Here is a 20,050-nt window from a genome sequence, read left to right as displayed (position 1 = left end):
AACAGTACCTGCAATAAAAGGTAGTTGTAATATTGAAAAAAAAGCATTTCTACATGAATGTGGTTGTGGTTTTTTTTCCAAATCAGTCGCCAAATGATTCAGAAAATCTTGTATAAAACTGCAAAACTGGGGAGGGGAGTTGGTTTTGGGTTTTTTTTTTATAATCACTCTGACATGCAGTGTTTATGATTGGGTTTTATGCACTGACCTGTATGTGTGGCTTCATTTGCTTCCATGTTACAGAGTGAATAACCCCTTGGTTCAGATAATTTAACGTTTGCTGAAGAACACGTGGTGCAACGTAGTCTTTTTGCCTGTACTGGTCTAAGATTCTCAATAGAACCTAAAGAAATGACAAATTGATATTATAAATTAAGACTAAAAATTCTGTCTCATGCATAGACATCCAGTGCATCTCTTCAGTGAATATGCATGAACAGATAAATTAGTTTTATAGTAGAGGTTCTGGAGTTAAAAATCACTATTATGCCTTTGACCCAAAAATCATAAATGATTTAAATATCAAGGTTCTAATCCTGCAAACATTTATGTACATGTCCACCTTTACTACTAGCCCTACCATGTGATCGCTTGCAATTATAAACAAAAGATATACTTTAATATTCAGAGGCTCAGTTTACAGAGGCCTCAGCAAAATCTGGAATAGATAAGGAAAAGGCACAGTGAGATTTTCAAACTGGTGGCTTCTATATCTGCTAAGTGGTGTCTGTGTTCATATTTAAGAACAGACTCCTAAAGAAGACAAATTACTTTGGAAGAAAGCGATAAGAATAGAAATACTAAATTAGGAAAGAAAAATAGGTTCACCTAAATCTGTGAATCAGAAGAGATGCAAAACTCTTAACTTCAGTTACCTATACAACCAGACAGTATCAACTAGCATGCTATTACAAACTCTATCACATAAAGCTTCCTTAATATAAAAGTCTGCTCTACTAAGAAGACCCCACAGTTCAAAGCCACTAATTTTCACTAATGGCAGATGAATTATTAGCAGGTGTAAAGAACTGGCATGTAAATGAATAACAATAAAAATCAAGGGCAATGCATAACAAAATACTGAGTCATTTAGTTCCAGTAGAACAATTCTGCTTCATAATTCTTTAGAACATTTTAATAAATTTTATTTTGCATACAGTTCCTCATTAGGAATACTAAGTCTGACCTTAAGCCTTTTATATGACACTCTTCTTGGACAAGAATTGTCTATATCTTATACAGACTCGAGCAAAATGTCAGCACTTAACAACCGATGAATAAGTAACGAAGGCTTAGTAATGTAATATTCACAACAGAATTCTTACTAACTCTGCAAGGAAACGTGACAAATCACCATTTAAGAACCAGAAATTGAAGAAGTGTACAGATCATTCAGTCCACTTATCTTGAAAGCTAAACTGTCCCTTCGGCAACACAGCTTAATACCTTAACAAACTTCAGGTATTTCAAATTATAACTGCCCATGGGAGTCCACTTGTCCACTCAGGAGTGACATTGCAGGGAATTTAGAATAGATATCAGGCTCTTTCCCTTTTCATTAAATTCATGGCCTTACCACAACCATTCCTCTTCTTAGTTCTTACCAATGGATAAACTATTCTGATGTCAAACTGGATGGAGAAAAGTAATTGTTTTGCAGACAACCCTGGTGTTTTGAAATCTAGCTTAAATTTGACTTCAAGTGACAACAACAGCCTGGCACCCTGTATCAAAGACACCACAAATTTAAACTGTAAAAACCCTGCAGATGCCATGTCAAGGATATTTAATCTGGCAGCATGCTAAGGAGCCACATATTCTGGAAATATGAATTATCCAAACATTTGTCACTTGAAAAAGTGCATTCCTGGGTGTTTTTCGAGGTTTACAGACCAAAGAAAATCACTAGCAGGAGAGTGTTCTGCATACTCTTGGCCTCTTAGGGGTGTGTTTTGAATATGTAACCCGTAAGCCTGGACAGTCAAGAGCTTCAGTGAGCCAAAGGCATGGGAACTACTGCTCCCAGTCATCCAGCATATGGCTGAATGACAAACAGGAGCTAGGCCAAAAACATCTGAGCTTGGAAGCCAGCATTCTCAGGTTTTCAAGAACCCAGTATCTATAGCCATTCTACCACAACCAGGGAAATGCTGGAAGCCTGTGCTCCCAGGGTCTCCCAGCTCACAGTTGAGCTGGCAGAGAAACACAGAAAACTCTGCAAGGAACTGCCTCTCTTCTATGCAACTTCATCAGAACTTAACTGTCTCCACACACCATGTTAACCACAAATAATTAGCGCTCCCCAACAAAAATAATTTCCTTGGAAACTGTGAATTTATGGTATATTTTCATATAATATGCTTTCCAGGTATAAAATAACTTTCATTGCTGTTCTCCAGAAATCTTCTAATCTGCTTGTATCTTCCTGAAATAAAACAGTATCACTGGATTACCACGTCTAAGTAGTTTGCAGTAAAAGCACTTAGTAAAAACTGGTCTAAAAATATACCCTTCTATGAAGTGAGATCTCTGCATCAAGTTCTTCTCTCAGTTATATCAAGAATGTTTATTCATGATGATAACAGCATTTCATCAGCACTCACCTTTTCTGAGAATTTTCCTGCAGAGGTTTTCAAATTGCTGAAAATATGTGTTATTATACCTCAGTTGTATGGCACCGAGTTCTAAAGAACTTCTAAATCTCTAAAAGGAAAACCTGCCTGACTCCCTTCAGTTTTGTTTAACCAATGAACTTTGTTACAAGTGCACTGTTAAAAAGTAACACATTTCTTCAGTCAAACTGATGCAATTCATAAAATTACTTATGAAATTGCTTACCTGTTGTATGCCCACAGCATAGGTTTTTAAAAAGAAGTCTGAGAATTCAAAGTACTCTTTAGTTACATTTCCAGGACTTCCATACCTTCAGGAAGAAAAGGACACAGATATTTACATTGTGAGAAGTCCACTGTGTCAGGAAAACACAGTACTTTCTAAACCACAGAGGACCCTGCATCAGCAAAGGAAACCTTTCCCACAGGTTCCTTCCAAGACATCATTTCTCCTACAACGCCCCACTTTCCTTTTCTTTTCTTAAATTATCATAAGGTACAATATTATAGTCAAGTAAGTATCGCTGACCTTTTGTCATAAGTTCTGTAACTTCCATGTTTATGGATTTCTTTTCAAATCTTCCCCTGCCTATATTTTTGAGACTATAAACACTTGCAGCTGGATATAGCAAAATTGATTGATTGATTTTTCCTGTGAGGTGAGTTTCTTGCCATCTTAGAGAGTCAAATCATTTCACTCAGAGTTCAGAACAGTGGCTGTGCCAGTGCAAGGCAAAGGACAGCAGCAGGAAAACCTTTCCAGTGACCATGTGCTGTTAAATTGATTAAACTGTCTTGTCTAACTGCACTTCAAGTAAGGGGACAGGTTTGTAACCCAAAGGTTTTAATAGGTTTGTTAGTTTGTTACCGCTCAAAGAGACGAGCTACAATGTGCAATGCCCACTTCTTGCACTTCCACCACACCAGCTCGGGTCTATCATCTTCATCAATTTGCAAAGTCTCCTACAAATAAACACACTTGTTTTAAATTAGCAGTGTGATTTACTGAGATCAACTATGCTTTAAACATTCCTTGGTGAGTAAAGTAACGTAAAAGGCACAGTATCGACTAAAGCTTTGGTTCTGTTAACAATTATTTAACATTCAGGAGCTCTCAATTATCTTAATTAGCCAATAGAATGTATATGTGCTATACCTGCACAATGCCTGTGCTTTAATTTTCAAAATAATGCATATTTAAAACATGAAAACTCTCAGATATGCTTGAATAATACATGCACTCTGGTTTAAAAATCAAGCATGATAATAACTCCGAATATATACACTCTAACCATATACTAATGCAAAAGCTGTTACAAGAAAGTTAAGGTTGTGAAATAATTTTCTAGAAAACTTAGGAAATGCCAGTTAATGCTGTACACACACAAACAAGAATTTAATTACTAATTTTATCTCGTTCTTTGGGAAATATGAATCATGGATGAAATAAAATGAAGAACAGAGACAAATTACAGGTTTGTGATGAGCTTTCGATTTTTGCTTGAGAGAAACCTGGAAACTTGCAAAATACTCCAGGATTTAAGTTTTCATTGTGTCTCTATCTCAGACAATGAAATTCGGAGATCTTACATGACCTTGCTTGCAATTCTGTCAAAAATACAACTTATTCCAAGGACAAGAATCTTAAAAAAGTATCTTAAAAAAAGAACACTTAGAAAATGCTTACACTGACTGCTCCTCAAATGGCAACACAACAAGTATCAGAGGTCTTTATAAAGCTAACACTTACCAGAGGTACATTTCTATCAATGATAGTCCGGAAGATCTCCATCCACTGAGTCATAGTCTGGTTATTCACCAACTGGAGTGGCAGTGCATACTGAAATAAGAAAAAAACCCCACAGGTATGAAATACTACTTTTCCCTGTAAAAGGTAGATCTTTCTACAGTAGTTACATTCTGAGGAAGATGAGGTTTTAAGTAAAATTAAAACTAATTAGGTTAGCTATCAATAATACTTTAATTGCATCCTTCTTGGTACAATTTACAGAGGAATTTCTGAGCAGACACAATTTAAGGAAAGTTCCTTGATCTGAGAACTTGCCAATCCTTTTTGCTCCTTTCTCTTCTTCACAACAGCCCAGTTACCTTTTAGGGACCCAGCAGTGTCTGTATTATGGGGTTTGGGCAAACCAACAGCATTTTAGCAAACCCAACATGCTCCTTATTACTACCTCGCTACTATCTAATACATCTTTACTTCTCTACAATACCCAAGCAAGTGACAATATTCAGGTAAGTTATTGAGAAGAAAACAGGATACTGGTATATTTTTAAAACTCCCCCCATATAATAACAAATTATTTTAACTTTTTAACCCCCAGTAAGAATTTTCCAGCTGCTCCTTATGTAGGATATGGTTTTGTTTCTGATTCCCTAAAAGTACTCCCTCACCAAGCTCATCACTGTGAAAGCCAAAGTCATCTCTCCAAATTGCATGTCCTTCAATAAATAATATCCATCTGATCTTCAGAACATAATGAGAAATGCCACCTACTGAAGTGCAGTATTTGACAATTACACCACAATATCCATTACTGACACTTTCAATCACACAGTGTAGATACCTATACAGTTCATATCAGGTTATGTGCAATTTTATAAAAATAGGACATTTCTCCAGTAAGATTACAGATAGGATGTGCAGAATTACCTACACTCATTAAAAATTTAATCTGGGAGATCATGTGACCAGTTTTTAAGTAGAAAAATCTATAAATATTGTATTTCTATAACAGCTGTTTATTGTACATGACTTTGCCCATCTAAATGGCTCTTCTTATTCAATCCCACCTCTGAGTGTACTGAAAGGGGTCACTGTGCCCAGCAAAGTAAAAGTTTTGCTTTTTTCTTTACACAGATGCCAACCTGAACAAGAGCATAGAAGATTTTTAAGATCTGTTTCTGAAGCAGTACAGAGTAATGGGAGTTATCAGGCAGAAGCTGGATCATCTGCTGCTGAATCCGAGGCAAAAAAATTTGCATTGCTGCTATAAGAGGATCTCGCTCCTCTGCTTTTTTGTATCTGCAAAGGAAACAAAAATGTCGGTCCAGGATCTACACACCAGAGATTCTAATGCCTATTCCCCACCAGCAATTTAATTCTGTCCCCTAAAAAAAAAGAACATCCACCTGTCCCTCATTCACTCTCCCCTTCTCTAGCCCCCATCTCAACAATTTGTGCAAATTCACTATAAATAGCTAAAAATAGAGAAGTGAAAACCAAGAAATGTTACCTTATCCAAATGCAGCTATTGAGAGGAAGACCTACTGTCCTTTACTACTGAATTGTCACCTCACAGGAGCAGAGACCTGAATTTCTCTGACGTTCATACCAGTGCCAAGCCCAAGTTGGGTGCTGAACAAATAAGAGTGAACAGCCATCGGAAGGGAAAGACAATTCCATGGTTTGGAAAAGACTGTCTTTCTCTATTTACATTCCTTTTGTGTGGCTTATACACGTTTCTAACAATAGGCAATTACAAAAGAAGTGAGTGAGAAAGCTCACTACACTGTTCCTAATTCACACTTTGTGGATTTAGACTATCAGGAGGATGGTACAGGTAACAATATGCAAGAGACACATGTACAATTGTACATATGATAATGACAACACTCTATTCATGACATAAAAGCAGAAAACAATTTGCATTCATATATCCAACATCTGGGGACTCTTCAAACAAAAGAAGTTATAAACATATGGAGTTTTTCCACACATAGATTAAAGGCACGCGGCCTCAAGAAAAAATGTCAGTAAATTAATATAGATTATTGCTGGCATCTCTGCTTTCAACTCACTGATGATACAAAGATGATGAATATTTTTCATTTATTTGTAGGAAAGGAAGCATAATTATTAATTCCCATTTTCTATTTGAATTCTTTGAAGAACTGCCAGTGCTCTCAATAAAGTAATTTTCAGTAATCAACTGAGACTAAAAGCACCAATTCCTCACCTACTGATGGACATCAACTTACTCATAGGTCTTCACCAGCTGATACAGGCACAGGAGGCTCCCAAGCCAACTCCCACTGTTTGGAGACTGCAGGTAGTAGCCTATCTTGTCCACCACGGCTGTCCAGTGGCCAGGAAAGTCATGTTTAATGATAGCACGGAGGCACATGGTCAGCTGGGCTCTACGGCAGGAGGGAAAATGAAATATATTATAAGTGACTAAGATCATGCCAGAGTGTTTAAAATTAAAGGAGAGACCCCAAATCATGGATTATCGGCCACAATACACATATTATGTCATAAGCATCATACATATTTTGACAGCAGTGAAAGAGTCCTGGGAAGAGGCAGAAGAAAAACAAGAATAAAATCTTAGGGGATTTAATTTTCAGGAAGAAACTAATTTCAGAACATTCTAGGTACTTTCCCCCCTCCCTCCTCCCTTCCCACATGCATCAGGTAATATTTTAAAAGAATGAATTGCTCATGAAACCAGCTAGCTTTGTACTTTAAAAATGAATGTTTATACTTGCTTCTGAGGCTGAAAGCAACCACAAAAACACAAATTTGTATGTTTGCATTAAACAACAATGGCCTGTGTTATGATCCAAGCCACAGGTTCCTCAAGAAATTACAATCTTCCTGGGATATTCTAGAACAGCACTTTCTCAACCTTCAAAGCCTATGGCAGAGCCAGTTAGGTAAAAAAACATCTTACCATTCCTCTCCTTCCACACACTTTTAGACACCACTCATGATGGTGAGGCAAAGCAGGATTGTTAATTGATTGAAGTGAGGGGTGACTAAAAAAGCTGAGCAGCACTGAACTAGAAGCTGTAAAGAAATACTCTTGGCTCTGCTAATGAATGAAAACATATTTTCTATTATCAATTCCATTTAGTTTTCCTTGGGTATCCTCCTGCAGTCCTTTACATCAGGAGTCACTATTACAGAGTAGCCGAATATGGGGCCCTACACTTACTGATCCTTTCAGCTTTGTACAAACTTACCTTCCCCCTCAAGCCTTTAGAGTTTGTGCTTGTTGCCAATTTGGTTCCTCCTACCCCCTTATTCTTACAAGCAAATCATGAAAAATATCAGTATTAAAATATCAGACTAGTTCCAGTAGAGTTCCTTTGACTTTTTTAACTTCTGACAAATCTTCAAGTTTTTCCAATATTTAAAAATCTTGTACTTTATTCCAGGTGATCATCCCAGGGTTTTCAACTGTTCTTTTAGATGCAGGCTGTCATTGTAACATCAGGGCATTTTAAATATCAAGCTGGGAAACAATGCCTGCGCCAGCTTGCAAAGAAGTCTTCAAACTTGCATTATTTTGTGTTCCTTTGTATAAACTTAGCCTTGGTATTTATGATATGATGGCAGGGGAAACTACATGCCTTTACCTCATTATTACAGAAACAGCAAGCACTTCCTTACCTTGTAGTGCAACCCTGGCAAGGAGCTCTATCTCTTAGTGGAGATACTACTCTGTGTCAGAGCATGTTAGAAAAACTGAACTGGAAATGATGATTTAGTTCATTTCCTTGTCACTGCACAGGCCCATTTATACCCTAAGCATTCCTGGTAGGTGTTTGTCTAATCTACTCATAAAGACCTCCAGTGACAGTAATGCTATTGCAGTCTAATTCATTCTGGTGTATCATTATTTTTTTGAAGCCTTATCTCCAATTTCAATCTGTAGTCAATCATTCCTCTTCTCGATATAATTACTGAAAAATAAAGACATCTTCAGGCACTAGCTGGTAGATTTAGGAGGAGAGTAAAGGAAGATTTTCTTCTGTTTTTCAGAGGTGAACATCTATATACTACAGCCTAATCCCATCCTTTCAGCCTCACTTTAATTAGAGGGATGAACAACCACAGATTGTAGTATGTCTTGTGATTCTTAGCTATTCTTCCAGTAAACAGCAATTCTTCATTCTTTTAACATCTTAAAGCCAAGAACACTAATACACATTTAAATACTGGGAAGACATATAAAAATTGCTGAAATAATTAAGAAAAGGGCTATCAGAAAACAGGAAACAGTATTTCCCCTGAATGGTTAATTCTGTGTTGCAGACAGCCCTGTACACAATCTGCCCTCAATCAGCCAAACAGGCAGGCTGTCACTACAGCAAGTGTTACAAGACACTTGGAACAAACACCATAAGAGGATAAATCACATCACAGGGCTCTCAGTCAGGTTACCACATTTCTGAAAAACAAGCGCACATAAATAAGTTTAAATTAATTATTACTGCTTTTGCAAAACAAGTACTCAAAACATTGAGATTCTCACATTAACATCCAGACTGGTAGGTCTGAAAACATGAGCAATAGAAATATCTCTATGCAATGAAAGGTACCTCACTAAGTCAGGAGAACGAATTATTCCTTCTACAATGTTATCACGAATCTGCTGACGATCATTTTCATGGATGTTGAATGGAAACACTGCTTCTCCAGGAGGTGGCTCACGGTCTGGCCAGTACTGTGTCACCATGTTCTTCAGGTAAATGGCAGCTAAGAATAGACAACAGGGAAATAGTAATTTAATTCTAACACACTTCTACATTACTCAGTGCTCAAGATGTAGTACAGCTGAAAGCAGAACAAAGAGTTCAAAAGACAACTGGAAACCAGCACTCGAGTTCTTAACAATTATAGGCACTAAGCACAGTTGAGTCAGAAAAACTCTTTTCATGATTTCACACAAGATGAGGCTCAAGTGCCTGTTCCAAAACAGAACAGAAGGATATTTTTGTCAGCTTCTGTCAAGGTACATTCTTCATTACAACAGTCTTCCATATGGACATAATACTCCATCGTCCTAAACAAGTAAACAAAAATCTGCTTATCTGTATTTTCACTCATCCCTAAAACAACCACTGAAGCTCAGTAAGTGAAGTTTTGGAAGGCTCATGTAAACAAATCGCTGCACACACAGATGGGACGCTCTGTTTGGGGAAATGCCCAGTACCAAACTGGCACGTGGCCTACCTTCTATTCAGACAGAAATGTTCGTTGTGAATTCCCTAAGCTTTATCTCACTATTAGGATTTCCCATAATCCCTTAGAATTGTTCCCTTCTGTCTCACATGGAAAAACATGAAAAATAAAGTTCATCTTCAACAGAAAACAAAGCAGCATTTATGCATCAATACTAAAATGCCTGTAGGCATTCTTTAGGAAACATAGGAAATATGGTGTGAGGCATTAAAGGAATGTACTTAATAAACTCTTATCCCTGTACACTATTTTGGTTGATAACTAGCTAGGGGTTTAAAGTATAAATAAGACATCCTTGAGTACAATAATTTTTCTTGGTGATGACAAATTACAAAGTATGAAAACGTAGTTTGTAAAATATTTTATAGGAGTAAGAGGAAAAACAGCTCTTTGCCTATGACACGCCAAAATATTCAGACAAGAAACAGGTCCAGAAAGACCAGCCCAAGACTTTAATTTACTTTGTCCATACAAGTTTTTGGCTTTTAAAAAACTCCCAGGGAAATCTGTTGACCTCCCAATGTAATTTAAATGTGCTTTTTTATTCTATAGCCCTGCTCTGTAAAAAGAACAACAACAACAACAAAATTACATTCTACACACTTGGTTTTTTTCCTAAATGATACTGAAGTAAGAGATTAATTTATAAAAATGACCTTATGGAGTTTAGATTAAGCATCAAACTTTAGTAAAGAATGGTTTAACAACACCATTCAAAGTTGGATTATCTTTGAAAAAACAAATGCCAGCATGACAAACAGCATATGTCAGCACGCCCCAACACACCCAGGGGATTAATAGGATCTGTACCAAAAAAAACCCAACAGGGCTTCTATGGGAAATGCTGTTCCATAGGACAAAAACAAAGCTGTGAATAAAACAGTATTAATAATTTATTGAAAGAGCTGAATTTTCTCTGTATTTGTCAAAAATATTGTGTAGGAGTAGTTACAATGGATTATGACAATTTAGAATCTGATTTTACATAAATGTTAACTACAGTTAACTGTATCACCACACTTGAACTCACACACAACTGGGCAAGCCTTCTAGACCTGCTCAGAGTATAAATGTGTATTTTATCAGTGATGTGACCTTCCTTCATACCTACTTTTGTAAGCAGACACCACAGATACCACCTAAGCCTATGTGTCTACCCTGGATCTAGGGAACTAAGGGGGTTCTTCCATTTTTCAGAAACTTTTGTTTTACCAGGAAAAGAGATTCAAACAGAGAAACATGTATTCAGACAATATATACTTTTTTATTTTTAAATTCACACTTATCTTGGCATCCTTACTTGTTCACCACTAGGGGAAAGAATAGTTGAGGCTCTCTCAGTGCTCAGTTTTGAGTAGAAATCATTCTCTTTTCATATCAGTATCACAGCAATCCAGTAGGGATCACTACAAACACAGGGAAGTCAAAGCTGGACTCTACCCTATACTCACGATTTTATCTGACCCTCATGTAGGAAAGAAAAAGCAAAGATAGGTCCTTTTCATTTCCTCATTCAGAACAAACCTGAACTGACTTACATTGCAACAGCTCAATATTCCATTGAAATAACTAACAGACTGACTTTCTACTGAAAGAAAATGAAACAAGGAATTTATCTCACCTGCTTGACGCACTGGAAATTCGACTTGGTCGGATACTATAATTTGCAGCAGACTTGGAGCAAAATTGATGATCTTATAGGACTGAAATACATACAAAACAAGCAAGTCACTACATTTAAAGAAGGCTGTGTTAGCAAATGTTGAATAAGAAATACAAACTAAGGTTTCTGCAGTGCTTTTCCACTCTCCTCATGAAGTATGAAAGGTTTTAGCACTTGGATCTATCCAGATCTGCAATAGTCCAAATAATTACTTGTAAAAGCCGAGCGTGCAACAGCACATGGGTGGAATAAGTAATGCGACGAGTTTCTCAATTAGAGATTAGTGATAATGAATATTTAAATAATGCTGAGAATACATAATGAGAAGCACTAAAGATCTGTCTGAATCATTTAACTTAGCTGTGTAAGTCAAATGGATATTGATGTGCTTCATCAATACATGCCATCTATTTGCAAAACAGTTTGCGGTAGAACACCAATAGTGAAGACATTAAAAAAAACATTTAAAATTGTTTTCAAGGATAAACAGCATTTGCATTAGCCATATACAACTATCTTTTTAAGGAACTAGATGTATACTGCATCTAAATAAAAACTGGGGAGACAGTGGAATAAACATTTTCAATTAAAATCAAGTGTAGACAGACAACATTTCAAAACCCACAGCCTTCCTGGGAACTTTTCAAACGCTACATCAACCATGCAGTTGAAGAATTTCAAAGAGAAAACAATGCTCACTGAACTTCTGAGCAAAGCAGGCCAGATTTAAGAGATGTGACACTCTGATAGCATTATACTGCTGCCATTCACCAGGGCTCCTCCAGCGAGGAATCACTGACTCAGCAGGGTGCAGTTACTACTAAGCCTTGGCAACATCAGTCGGTTCCAGCAGGTCAGATCTTTCATCCCTTGGATCCATGTGATTTATGTTCAAAGAGAGATGTTTCTTGGGGCTAGATGGCAGCAGCTTTCTGTACTTCACCTTTTATAGTGCCTCCTTCCCACTAGATTATGCCTGGCAATACTGTGGTTGTTTCCAGAGCTGTGCTTTAAAGCACAAGTATTCAAGTGTACTACATCCTCCCATAAAATCTGCCTCACTTGAAGCTGTGAAATAAGAAGTAGGTTCTGCTCTCATGTACCCAGTTCCTTGATCTAACATTTCCATAATGAGGTAAAATTGCATTCCTTTCATGATGCCTAAGTGTACCAGCTGCATCGCGACACTATCATTCGATAATTTTACCAAATCACTTAACTTTCTGGCCCTCATTTTATCCATCATAATGACAGTGTAATTCTAACCTACTCTGCACTCACAGACTCATTTGATGTTTATAGAGTAATCTGACATCTAAGATAAAAGTAGTAGTGGAAAATCAAAAGCATACCCTCCTGCAATTCCCTTCTCTATAAACTTTAATTATCCATAAGAAATGCTCCCGATGAAGTAAAGCTGTAACAGACAGCACAGGAACTCCATTTATCTACAGACATGTTGAACTGGTTGAAGCATACTGGATTCCAAAGATCACCTTCTAATTGAGCATCCTGGAGGGCAAAGCTTGCCCTCCCAGAATCTGGACAGAATCTGTGCAACACTGGTGGGTTCTGATAGGGCTGCAGCATCATCCTCTAGCACTCAACACCCAACCCCCAGGGAGATAAGGAAAGCATGAGAAATCCCAGCAGCACAGAAAACCAAAAAATATGCATGAACTCTTAACAGTCCTTTCTGTTCTCAACAGTGCCAATATGCTGTTCTCAGATCCAATCTACACACAGCTTTCACTACTATAAACACACCAATTAGAAATGCAACTTTTTGTGGGCTTGTTTTGTTGTTGGTGGTTTCCTGCTGTAATTCCACCAGTACCACATTTAGGGCGGACACAGTGATAAACACTATTATCTCCCTTTCTCTGTCCAAACAGATTTTACTGAGTCCACACTAAAGTCAGCACTGCTCCAGGGAGCTTTATTGGTACCAGTTGCGCTGGTGTACAACTGCTGTCCCTGAAGTTTTGCCAGGATATACACAAATGCAGTTACTTGGCCTGTGTGCCAGATCCTCTCAGCAGGCGCCAGGAGTGACAAGACACGTTACGCAGAAGGTACGCACGTGTCCCAGAGGGGGTCCCATCCCCACCGGCACACGGATACGCAGGGTTCCTTTACACTTCACATACTGCCACCCCTAAGGAGATCACAGGGGCCACCAAATCCTCCTATTCCATACTATTATCATGGCCATAATTCAGATTTTTACACAGCTCCGTTTACCGCTCGTTCTTAGAAACACAAATGCTGTAGAGATCAACAGAGACCGTGAGCCCATTTTAGAAACAAGACACCCTATTCTGTTGTATTTGTGAAGCTCAAATTCCATCCTGCTCACTTGTGCAGCAACAAACCCGGTCAGGAAAACCACATGGTGCTTGCAGTTTTTAGAACAGAGGACTTTTTAAAAAGCTGCATGCAGCAACATTTTTCCTATACCAGCACATTCTCATTTGTTTAGTTGTTATGCTAATTGTGATCTTGGGACTATCCCTTCCCTGCCTTGCTCCTGACATCAGCGAGTAACAGATCCCACGAGGGCAACTGTCAGGTGTGCACTGTGTAAATGGAAAGAGTCAAGGAAGAGACCTCGCAGCTGGGTGAGTTCAGCCAGATAGTTCTTTGTATCACTGCAGCTGCACCTTAACAAAAGGAGAGTAGGAACGTCATCGGTTCCACAGGAGGAACGGAAAACTATCTGCTGATTTTGAAGAGCCATGCCCAGGAGCCGCAGGGAGGCACCAGATGGCTGAAAAAGACCTTCAGCACAACTCCAGTTAACACAGCACGCTGCTTTGTGCAGTTTGTGAATAATTACATTGCCTTGAATCCACATGCTTGTGATTTGGTAAAACTTTCTGTGAAGGTGCTGATCCATGGAGGCATGTATTTATTTTGAAGGAGAAAGTGGAAGTTTTTTGAAAAATAAACTTTCACTGAGTACTTATAAAGAGTAATTATTTTAAAGCTGTGTAGAACACATCCTGACTGTTCTTGTATGAATCACAGCTCAGAGCATTTATGATAAAAAAATAATGTCATTTAATTTCCATTGGGATTAAGAAGATGGGATACAGCAACGTGCAAGGCTAGCAGCTAAACTGGGAGAGGCATATAGCATTGGGAAGGTACAACTGGGTAAATTTACAGCAATGGAGAAGAGATGCACATGTCCCCATGCACGTTGTTCCATCTGTGTCCACTGTCTCAAGACCTGAGCACTGCAGCTGTACAGCTTTCTGGACTCTGGTCCTCCTTTGGCCTAACATATTCTTCCCTGCCACAGTATCACAGATCCAGTCCTCAAAAGATCACACATTATACACTACTAAACTCATCTCAGGAAGAGTTATTCTTGTGTCTCAGTTGCTGTCACATTTAAAGCCCACAGCAAGCAACTGCTCCAGAATTACATTTGTCAGTGACCTTCCCACTGTACTGACAGCAATCACAGTGCCTGAGTGCAGGATGGCACTGAAGGGTGCCTCTTCCCCTGCAGAACAACAGGATACTCTAGGACAATGGATATGGGACACCTGGAAGCTTTTCCTCAGGTTCTGCAAGCGAAGCCAAGATCATCCTTCTCCACCAGTAGTAAACATCACTTTCTCTGTATCTCTGAATCCAATTATGGCACATAAAAGTTGCTGAAAAAACAAGGCACTACATCTTTGTTTGCAAAGACAAATGCAGAAGAAATTTGTATCTTGAATTCATAAGCAATTAACTGTTTACAGAGATTATTTTAAGGCTTAAATACATTTGATCCAAATGCTCAACTATCTGGTTTACCAAGTCTTATTTTCTGCTTGCTGTGTACTGAAAATGTGTTACTTAGAAATTCCATCAGTATTTGTCACACTTGGGAATATTTCTGCAGTTGTTAATAGTATTTTTCTCTCTTGTTTTTTTACATGTCAGTCACAGACAGTTGTTGAAACAAACTAGAACTTCAAAAGACACTTTCTTCTTTCCCTCCCTGCCTACATGCCAAAGTACTGTGTGGGGAGGGGAAAACACAGTGAAAATAAGCATGTGTAAGAACCTACCTGAGCTTCTTTCCTCTATTGATTCTGCTGTCAAATTTACCCAGTCCCAATGAAACTCCACTTTCCACAGAACTTCTAATCATCCAAATCAACTTCCTCATAAAATTCAATACAAATACCTGAAATTCCTTCCTGTAGGTATCATGAGGTGCTCATTGCCACTTTCAGAACGGCCTTAAGATCCCTGCCTACTATGGCAGCCGCTCAAAACGTGTAAAGATACAGAAGGAAGCCAAACTTTATTCTGGACTCCTCTGCTTTTGGGCAATCTTCTCACACTTCTTCCAGTGCTGCTACTCAGTTCCTGTCAAAGCCAAATTATGTCACTACTACCCAATATTAAAACAAACAGCTGTATTTTTGCAACTGTGTTCTTACTTCCCCCTCTGTTACAGGCCAAAGAAATGTATTACAGCACACTGGGCCAGTGAAGATTAATGCATAAAACCTGTATGGAAATCCTATCTGAATTGGAATCGAAATGACTCTTTATGTTCAGTAATCAGACAGTACATTCCACAGCACTCTAAGAACTGGCACATGAAAGCAGCATATAGCCTTAATATAAATAAATAAGTAAATGAACTCCGCAGAATTTCTTGAAGTCCATGGTATGTAACAATTATGTAACAAGTGGAATAGCCTAGAACAGATACTGAAGAAGGATGCACAAAAACTGAGTATCTTTCTTGGTATGACAACTGACTGTTCGAGTAAGTACAGTGTGACTGACAAATACAATCATAAAGTGCACACTGATTATGATGTGACAGAGCTGAAGAAAAAAAGGTGGGGCGAGGGGGGCAAAAGAAAAAGAGGAAGATGGAAAGATGTGTACACTTCAAAAACCAACAGGCCAAAAGGGAAATGACAGCAGTTACATGGCAGAGATTACTGACCTGGCAGGAAATTACTGCTCTAGTTTAGCAAGAATCAGATTTCAAACAAATCCCACACTTACGGTTGTGTTCAGATCACAGAGAGAAGTGAAGTTTGTTGATGACTCAGAAGCAGCATCAAGCAAGGAAAAAGATCAGAAAATCCTATAAAGAAGTGAATGACCTTTAGAACTGCACCAACAAAAATGGAGTGGGGTAATAGGACAAAGCATGTGGTCAGACACTCAAGAACAACAGGAATCTCTCCTAAAAGCTTGAGGTTTCTTAGTAAAGAACAAACATAGGATAAAAGGACCTTGTCATACTGAGTGATAAGAAATATGCAGATGTTGGACATGAAGATAATTGTAGATTTGGGATGTACCTAACGAGGTATTAGTGGCATTGAGCACAAGACTTTCTGCAAACACAAAGTGACCTGGTCACACAGGAAAGATCAATTCAAAGGCAAACCAGCGCAGGGAAAAGCTGTGTCTCCTATTATTAGATTTCATAAATTCAGTTTTATGACACGGTAAAGGAAATATTGCCTGTTGAGGCTGGGAAAACAGGCCACCAGGGATCAGCCCCTGACAAATATGTCAGGGAGGGTACCAAGAAACCTATTCTAGTTAAGAAGTGAGATTGCCACAAATGGATATAAATGGACCATAAATTAATTTTGCCTGGAAACTAACACTTGTTTCTAGCTGCAAGAGGAAGAAAACTCACAAGCAGCCTTTCGGTAGATATAATAAGGGCAAAAAAAAAGGAATCTTGATTCTATTTCTGAATGCAGTTAGATAATAATCTAGAAGGCAGACAGAAAATTCATTGATTTGGCTCTACCTTTATGCAACAGGAACATACAGAAGAGAAAGAAGCATTTTCAAATATGCTGGGACTTCTTACAGGTAGAAAAGCATTCATTCATTCAATATCCATTCCCTGAGCTCTATACTGTAAGCAAACTATGGAGTGGGGACTGTTCTGATATTGTCCTAAAGGACTCTCAGTACTGGTACAAGCAAAGAGGTACCCATAGAGAGGCACCATATTGGTGGAGTAGTAAGATTTGTAGCGTCTGGGAAGTTCTTGTCACTACCTGGATTCAAACCTGAATGCCAATGTACGCTGCAGATGGGCTAACACAGCCAAGTTTTACCCCAACACCCACCAGTGTGCCTCAGGAGCAGCATCACTGTAACCATGGTACAGAATAAAGGTGACCCCTGTTCTGTTCTTATTTTACCACTTCAGGCACCTATTGCTGGAGAGTTTTCTATTTGGTTGGTGGATTGGTTCCTTTGCTAGAACAAGATAAATGCTAGAACAGCATCTGGAATCCAGCACTTGCAGGGACACAATGACATGTCAACACCATCATCAGGCACATGGGAGTCTGACACATCCCTTTGAAGTCTTGCTTCAAAAGCACTGAAAAGCTTCAAGATGTCAAAGCCCCACGTTAAGCAACATTCTTTGGGAGCACTTTTGTTCCTCTCATCCAAGGAGTAATGTCAAACCCAGCGCGGCATCAGCACATTATGTCAGTCAGATACACTGTGCTTCATTTATAACAGGAAGCCTACACAAAAATAGCTATGTCATAATTTCAAGATTCGTTCTTTATAATAGTTAGGAAAAAATGTGTCAACTATTTTAAAGAAAAATCTGCATCTCAACCTGTTCTCAATAAGTCCACTTGCACTCTTGAATCCAAAACCCGTGTCTTTCACGAGAACTGTACTTTCCATCATCCAAATTTAAAACATCTTACAGCTCTCAAACCTAAAATGCTTTCAAAACTGTTCCTGAGCTTCACAGTAGTTATTGGTGATGTGAAAACAGCATTAGGAGCAGGACCCAGGAACCCAGAGAGCTGCCTCTTTGTTCTGAACAGAACATTGCAGTAGCAGTAGTCTGTATTGTAGTTTTGACTTACATGCAGCAGGCTGCTGACAAATATTTGTGATTTCCCTCTCAGCCCTCAACAGTAGGGATAAAAATAAGTACTGATGAACTTTTAAAGTAACTATGCCAAATAAAGAAAAAACGTCTTGCATCCTTATCTAACTATTCCCAAGAGCATTCTCAATGTCCAGCACTTAATCCACTGATTTACTAAAGGACCTTACCAACTGCTAAAGCAAGGATTAGCTGTATCTAATTCAGAAGGAGTTTTAAGTTGCCTAAATAGAAAACTAAGCCAGAGGAGCAATCCTGAAGCAGCCGTAACTCCTGACAGCCAGTGCTCAGCGACTGTTTTGTTATCACACCGATACAACGGAAAAACCCAAGTCCTCCTATAGAACTGATCAAATATTCCACCGAAGCACAAAAGTGTTAAAGCTTTACTAATGCTGTACAAGGGAGCTTTCTCTTTTGTCAGATGTTCAAAGGCTGTGGTCAGAGTTTTGATTCAGTGCGTAGTACCGCTGCATTAGGGAAAGGTTTTTACATGAGGAAAAGGTTCTTCCCCCAGAGGGTAGCTGGGCACTGGAACAGGCTCCCGAGGGCTCAAGAAGCGTTTGGATGATACTCTCAAGCACAAGGTGGGATTGTTGGGGTGTCCTGTGCAGGGACAGGAGTCGGACTCGATCCTGATGAGTCCCTTCCAACTCCACATATTTTACGATTAACTGCGGGATGCCGTGACCAACACTGCCCACGAAACCTAACGCGCCTTCCTCCCAAGTTCCACTCGCCGCGCTGCCGAACGGGACAGCGGGAGCCCCGGGCGCCAGTGCCGCCCGTCCCTGCGAGCGCCAGGGCGCGACCCCCGCAGGGCCACACCAATGTCACCCCCTCCCGAACCGAGCTCCGGAGCCCCGGCCGCGCCCGGGGCCGGGCTGCCGCCCTGGGGAGGGCTGCTCCGGGGGTCCCGGCACTGCGGGCACAGCCGGGCGCGGGTAGCGACCCGCCCGCCCCCCATTCCCCCATCCCGGTGTCCCGTCCCCGTCCCGGGCGGGCGGTCCCGGCGCGGGGCAGGGGCGCCCCCCGCCCCTGCCGGCGGGGCCAGGCGCCCCCGTGCCGCGCCCCCCCCTCACCTGGTTGAGCTCGTTCTCGGCGGCCACGCGCAGCTTGGGGTCTATGGTGCCCTTCAGCGCCTGGATGATCCTGTTGGGATCCATCGCGCCCTTCCCCCGCCGGCGGGCAGCGCTTCCCCGGGGCGGCAGAGGAGGCGGAGGAGCCGCCGCTAGCGCCGCCGCCACCCCCCCGTGCCACGAGCGCGGGCCCGCGTCCCGCACCCCCCCCGGCCCCTCGCCACAGCCATTCACCGGTTTGCGACAGATGGGTATCGGGAAGCGGGCGCCGCTTTACGGCCGCGGCGCCGCCTTCTGGCTTCGGGAAGGGGTCGGCGAGAGGTGGCCGCCATCTTGTTGTACGGACAAGAGCGGGCCGGGCCGGTGCGCGGTGGGCGGGGTTTGCCGGTCGCGGCTCCATGGGGGCGGCCATGTCGCTGTACGGAACACGGGCGGCACCTCCCGCCGCGCCCCTGCGCGGACTGTTCTTCAATTAGGGCTTAAACCCCCCAAATTTCCTTCTCCACAGTTTACTCAGTTTTCTAGACAGCTTTCCAGCGCGCATGCCAGGCTTGGCTGTTCTGTATTTGCGGCCCCGTGAGTTGTTCGCACAAGAATTAGAAGTGAGAAGCCCGGGACTGAATGGTGGTGTCAATTCCACGGAGAAGAACTGACATCGTTCACGCCGTTATCCAAGTGCCTAAGGATGTGCAGCTGCACAAGAACGACTCTCAACGCATAGGAAGACAGAAATTTGTTGCCAGGAGCTTCCTAAAATGCATAGTTGGGACACACACTACTGTGCTG

General features: G+C 40.5%; 1 protein-coding gene across 2 annotated transcripts in view; it reads right to left on the bottom strand.

The window, feature by feature from the left end:
- Window positions 1-19,385, bottom strand: part of IPO8 (importin 8) — a 48,523-nt gene extending 29,138 nt beyond the window's left edge. The window contains exons 1-9 of one of the 2 annotated variants that reach the window (XM_032688056.1): window positions 19,268-19,385; window positions 11,228-11,309; window positions 8,964-9,120; window positions 6,615-6,773; window positions 5,502-5,658; window positions 4,363-4,452; window positions 3,481-3,575; window positions 2,839-2,923; window positions 209-343 (exon numbers count right to left, since the gene is read on the bottom strand). In XM_032688056.1, coding sequence (XP_032543947.1) covers window positions 209-343; window positions 2,839-2,923; window positions 3,481-3,575; window positions 4,363-4,452; window positions 5,502-5,658; window positions 6,615-6,773; window positions 8,964-9,120; window positions 11,228-11,309; window positions 19,268-19,351 — 1,044 coding nt within the window. In that variant the 5' untranslated portion in view covers window positions 19,352-19,385. The remainder of the gene's footprint in view (window positions 1-208; window positions 344-2,838; window positions 2,924-3,480; window positions 3,576-4,362; window positions 4,453-5,501; window positions 5,659-6,614; window positions 6,774-8,963; window positions 9,121-11,227; window positions 11,310-19,267) is intronic. The other variant, XM_032688055.1, reaches the window with a different exon arrangement.
- Window positions 19,386-20,050: the final 665 nt, after the last annotated feature.

The sequence above is a fragment of the Chiroxiphia lanceolata genome, chromosome 5, assembly GCF_009829145.1.
Source record: "Chiroxiphia lanceolata isolate bChiLan1 chromosome 5, bChiLan1.pri, whole genome shotgun sequence".
NCBI lineage: Eukaryota > Metazoa > Chordata > Aves > Passeriformes > Pipridae > Chiroxiphia > Chiroxiphia lanceolata.
The sequence above is the reverse complement of the archived record's forward strand: the minus strand, read 5'-3'. Positions and strand labels throughout refer to the sequence as shown.